This window comes from Cajanus cajan, chromosome 2 (genome assembly GCF_000230855.2).
Source record: "Cajanus cajan strain Asha chromosome 2, NIPB_CcT2T_4, whole genome shotgun sequence".
In the NCBI taxonomy this organism is placed as follows: Eukaryota; Viridiplantae; Streptophyta; class Magnoliopsida; order Fabales; family Fabaceae; genus Cajanus; species Cajanus cajan.
In genome coordinates this window covers 20660607-20666411 of record NC_138518.1, presented here as the reverse complement: position 1 = coordinate 20666411, position 5805 = coordinate 20660607, and the positions used below count along the sequence as shown (strand labels likewise).

The window sequence follows — 5805 nt, the reverse complement described above, 5'->3', positions numbered from 1 at the left end:
ATGTTTATCCTTTTTTCGTCATTGTAGCTGCGGAGGCGTTTCCTTTCTTTGAAAAGTAGGTGTACTTGTCCTGAGACACACAACTTTGACTTGTGAATTTGCGCTCTTGAATTTTTTTTTCTTTTCATATCTTTGATAACTCTATGTGCTTTTCTTATGAATGGAGATGATATATGATCTTCTTCGTTGTGACTAGTGAACTTCAGACGCTTTCTCACCATGCTTTGTTTGCGTCTGGAAATTTGAGTCTGCGTCTAAGAGTTAGACTTTGACATGGTCATCTCGTCTGATCAGTCTTGAAGGTACATGACTTTTATTCCGTTTGGAATGTTTTCTTCTTGTTTTGTTATCCAATGACTGATGATTATTTTGTTGACCTATATGTGGTTGACCATTGAGTTTCATCTGATGTTTATTTGGTGCTGAGCCAACTTTGTCTTAGTCTTGTTTTGCTCTTGTTTTTGATTTCTTATTTGGGCTCTAGATTGTTATTGGCATATCTTCGTTTGGTATTCGTTGTCGTCTGGTGTGCAAGTCATGATCCTTCTATCATTTGGCTTGATTTGTTTGATCTTTGTTTTGCTCGACCCTTCTTCATGCTTTAGTTTTGCCTGTTATTATGCATATCTAAAACACTACTACTTAGGTTAGTAATAGCAATATGTATTTGTCATATTCAAAACCTTGCTAGGAATTGCTTTATCTGACTTAACAATATCCCCCTTTTTAATGATCACAAATATAATCTATCAATTCATTTCAGATATAATATAGTAGATATACAGTTTCATATTAATCAAGTAGTTTATGCGCTTCATACATACACATCAGATTGATTTTTTAGGTTTCTAGGTTTTTAAGACTAGGGTACTGAGGCTCTCCCCCTTCACTACAAGAAAGTTAAATTTCTGACGGATAATTTCCCACGGATAATTTACACACAACAATGCACTATATAATATTTTCATTATTATATGGGTGTTTTCAAAATATAAATATATTGTAATGAATAAGATAAATATAAATTAGAGTGAGTGAGGTATGACTTACCTATATATAATTATATGTTTAGGTTATTACAAAATATAAACTAATTAGCGTAAATGTGTTTTTTTTACTTATCTTGAAAAATACCAACACATGACGTCCAAATTTAAAAAAAAAATATCTTTTCTTTAATTTTTAAAAATCACTCATCTCTTTGAAAATAACATTATTAATTAAATAAGGGGGAAAAAAGTTAAATTATGTTCTGCAAATCATATATATGTATCTATCATTTATTTCTAAATTACATCTAATACTATGTCATTTTCAAGAAAACTTTCATTGATCTTGAATTTTGAAAATAAGATTTTTTGTCAATTCATTTTTAAAATTATTACTTAAATTTAATATATTTTTTAAATCACAGTGTGCATGATATTTAAAATAAATTTCAAAAAAGTTGAAATAATGAAATAAGAGATCAAATCTCATTTAATTATTGATATTTGTATTAATAAATTATTTTCTCTTAATAGTATATAAATAGTATTATCTTATATAAGTAGTTGTATGTGCCACTTAAATAAATAAATAAGAAAATTAATACTCACTTAAAAATTTGAGAAGAGATATACGTATGACGTTATTGAGAAAAACTTCAAGTAGGGGTTAATGAAATTTTTTCTAGATTAAATCTTCTTTATTTAAAACTTAAAACATTAAAGTTAAAATAATTACACTAAATAATTATTTTTGTTCCTAATAACTGATTGATTTAAAAATATCTCTTCAAGTTGTATTAATTTCTTAAATTTACATTTTATTAATTTCTGAATTTTATATTTAAGTAAATCAGTAAAATACAAAGTAACGAGTATAAATATGAGTATTTAAAACTTCAATGAATCTATATATAGAAAGTAGAGATAAAGATAGAGAAAATGAATGGAAGAAAAATAGTTAAATATATAGTTGTTTGATTATATATAGTAATAGATAAAGGGAAATATACGTCATCTTGTAAGTGATTTTCACTACTAGAAAAATTAAAATTAGAGAGGGAAAAAATCCGTCACTAAACTTCATAAAATCCGTCACAAATAAGTTAGTGACGGAATTTGTGACAGAAATGATTCCATCACAAAATTTGGCGTCACAAAATATTTAGTGACGGATTATTTTCTCCGTCACAATTAGTGACGGAATGAAGGCGTCACAAACAATATAATTTCCGTCACTAATTTGTAACAATAAATGTTTAGAAATTAATAAAAATCCGTCGCAATTTGTGAGGGATTAAATCCCTCGCAATTTGTGAGGGATTAAATCCCTCGCAATTTGTGAGGGATTAAATCCCTCGCAATTTGTGAAGGATTAAATCCCTCGCTATTTGAGAGGGATTGAGAGGTATGTGAGTCCGTCACAAATTGTGATGACACAAAATCCTTCACAAATTGTGATGAAAGAATCCCTCGCTATTTGAGAGGGATTAAATCCCTCGCTATTTGAGAGGACTGAGAGGTATGTGAGTCCGTCACAAATTGTGATGACACAAAATCCCTCACAAATTGTGATGACACAAAATCCGTCACAAACTGTGATGCCTATAATTGACTAGAATCCGTCACAATTTGCGACGGATTTTATCCGTCACTAACTGAGATGAATCCCTCGCTAACTGTTTGATGACTAAATTTGAGGAAACTATTGTTTTAAGAGTCTGGTAATCGATTACCTATACATGTAATCGATTACCAGACAATGAAAATCATATGTTCGAAATTTACTTATTAAAAGGTTCTCTGGTAATCGATTACCCATTTATTGTAATCGATTACCAGAGCCTATTATTGAAACAATTTCTATCAAAACAAAAATATCAAGTCTTTTTTATGAAAATGCATGATATCATTTAAAATGAAGATAAAAGAACAATACAGACATCAAGAGGAGTTCCCAAGTTTAATGATGTGCTTAATCGGCAAGACAACACATGAAAAATAATGAATGACCTCTATCAGTGTAACTATGACAATAAAGCTTCATTGGAGCATATCCATAGCCATGATACTTTTCATCATTTAGAGATCAAAATCCACAAGGCACACATTTAGGCAAAGAAACCCCTTCAAACAATACACATGAAGCAACCTAATTTTACTAAGCTAGATTGCTTATATAGTGATGACCTTATACCTATCTACCAAACATACAATTAATAGAGGCAACATGTTCCAAATCAAATCATACAAAAATTCAAATACAGGGGAAAAAATTCTTAAAATTGATTACCTTTTTTCCCGGCTTAACAAGCCTCAAGGCCACCTCAGCAGCAGTATTTGCAGTAGCAATAGCATCAGTTGCCCTTCCTGTGACAAGACCTTCCTGAAGAACATGAGTGTGAGCCACAGCCGCGATGAAACCATTTATATGACAAGCCAAATCACTACAAACAACCAAAGAAACTACCATCAACTTCCCAGTAATAGCGAAAAACACAAATTTCATTCCCCCATCACTCATAACAAAATTCCTACTGAGAAAAAAAAAACCATGCTCAAAAATCTTACATTTTCAATATATCACCTTCTTCCAACACTGTCTCGTCACTGGCTAGTGGAGAGAAATGGCAGACCACATTGTTTACAGATAAGCAAGTTGGGAAAGTAACACCTCTCTCAATCTTCCTCTTCACGTTCCTGTACACATTTCCAGTTTGTCTGTACACACACATAAAACAAACTCTATAAGATATAATCCAAAAATATTAAAAATAAATAAATAAACAAAACAGCAATTCCGTATGCATATATGAACATGTATGTTAAAAAAGTATCACAATTCACAAATAATGCTCCTTCATATATAAATAATAAAACCTTACTCTCTAATATAGGAATCGTGTATGTTTACAGACATTCACGATTATTTTCTCTTGCTTGCCATGGTTTTTTGGGTGACAGGGGAGATCTTGGTGATGATGGTTGGTCTTCGAAGATTAAAGGACCCGGTTCACTATCCTGGCCATGGAGCAGAATGAAAAACATAAAAAAATCAACTGAAGTCGTCAAACAGTTTATAACAGAGTAGGATATTATAAAGGATTTCAAACCTTTCCACTACAATCACCAACAGCAAGCTTGACCTTCTCACACACATTAGATTTACAAGTGAAATAACCTCCATGTTCTTCCTCATTTCCATCATATAAAAAGACAATCCCTCTATAAATGTGCTTGACAATTCCTTGTTTACCATGCAAAATGACATAATAGATAAGATATCATGTGAAGCATGAAGATTCCAAATATACCACAAAGAAAAACCTGCTCATTCAGAGATAACAGACCTTAGATGGACCCTCCAGAACCTTGACAGTATCATTAACCAATATAGTCTTACAGTGTTGATCTAGGGCAGTAAGTTTCAAATCAAATAGCCCACTCTTTATTTCTTGGCGTTCAATAGTTACAGCAACAGGTCCATCTGAACTATCTTTAAGAATCTATTAGACAGGGAAATTAGAACAGAACTTCCATTAAACAACAGGTACTCAATCAAAAAGCTTGGAACGAATGACATTGTATAAGCTGAATCCTGTACCTTGTAAATATCATCTTTATCCATGCCTACTATTACACCGAAATCCTTCTTACTGCAATGACAAAGATTTGTCAGGAAGGAAAACAAGTGTAGGAACATACAGGCCCACACATGTGAATGCATCTGTATGTTTGCCCGTGTTTGAGCGTGTACAGGTGCATGCGCACACAAGAGAAATAATATATACAATACCATGAGTGTACTGCAATGGTAAAGATTTCAGCAAGTACATATGTGCATGGACGTAGATGTGCGTGCAGCAGATGAATCATGTGTATCCATTTTTGTGCATGCTTGTGTGGGTGTGGGTGTGCACGCATGCATGAGAGAAATAATTCATGTTACCATTAATTCTAGCTACGTAAAACATGGACTTACCCAAAACATACTAAATTTACATTCACTCAAACAAACAGTTTATGAGTACTTTTTATGCTTCACTCCAGAACAGAGACAACAGACAATCACAACTAGTTACACAAGTCCATTTTCACTTCATGGTGACTTACAACCATAAGTTTACATTCACTTCACGATTTCACAATATATCATATTGCAACGTTAAAATTGAATCACAGTTCCAGAACAACTGGAAAAAAGATGACAATCGTCATACTGTTGAATAAATGAAATGTTGAAACAAACTATTGCAAATTAAACCCAAAGAATGGGAGACTAATAAAGTGGTTCCTCTCCAAAGAATGGGAGACTAATAAATTAAATCCAAAGCACTATTCTCTATCACACGGCAGCAGGATCGTAAGATCACTAGATTGCAACTTTAATTTTTAACAACATTCCATGGCAAAACAAATATAGTACAAGCAGATACCAAATGGAAACTAAAGGAAAACCAGCATCATCAAAGCAAATATATGAACTGACAAATTAAAAAACATATTTAAGAAAAAATCATGTGGGCATAAGTCTTAATACAAGTGTTGGGAACTTCCCTGCAAAGTGGTGCAAAATATCAAAATAAGGTTCAGCTAAAGCAATATTGAAATCAGAAACCCAAAATATAACAATTCTAAAAAGCAGGGAATCAAATTAAAAGCAAGGGATAGTAGAGCCAATTCAAAAGGATAACCAAAGCCACTTAAAAAAATTATGTAGTTAGTGTTTAAAAACATCCAAGTAAATACAATATAGCGCAATGTGACCAGAAATTAACAAGAACATAGCAATGTATTATGTGAACTGATCAGAACAAGC

At 32.2% G+C, this 5805-nt stretch overlaps 2 protein-coding genes across 2 annotated transcripts; both read right to left on the bottom strand.

Moving 5' to 3' along the window:
• Positions 1-647: 647 nt before the first annotated feature.
• On the bottom strand, positions 648-3906 carry LOC145954810 (ERBB-3 BINDING PROTEIN 1-like). The gene is made up of 4 exons (XM_083069499.1): positions 3872-3906; positions 3558-3707; positions 3280-3433; positions 648-746 (listed from the first exon to the last, which is right to left on the bottom strand). The coding sequence occupies exons 1-4, from the start codon at positions 3904-3906 to the stop codon at positions 648-650; spliced, it is 438 nt and encodes a 145-aa protein (XP_082925625.1).
• On the bottom strand, positions 3321-4978 carry LOC145954206 (protein RNA-directed DNA methylation 3-like). The gene is made up of 7 exons (XM_083068022.1): positions 4969-4978; positions 4591-4642; positions 4337-4492; positions 4100-4233; positions 3872-4007; positions 3558-3707; positions 3321-3433 (listed from the first exon to the last, which is right to left on the bottom strand). Exons 2-5 carry the CDS (start codon positions 4612-4614, stop codon positions 3986-3988), a joined length of 336 nt encoding a protein of 111 aa, XP_082924148.1. The 5' UTR covers positions 4615-4642; positions 4969-4978; the 3' UTR covers positions 3321-3433; positions 3558-3707; positions 3872-3985.
• Positions 4979-5805: the final 827 nt, after the last annotated feature.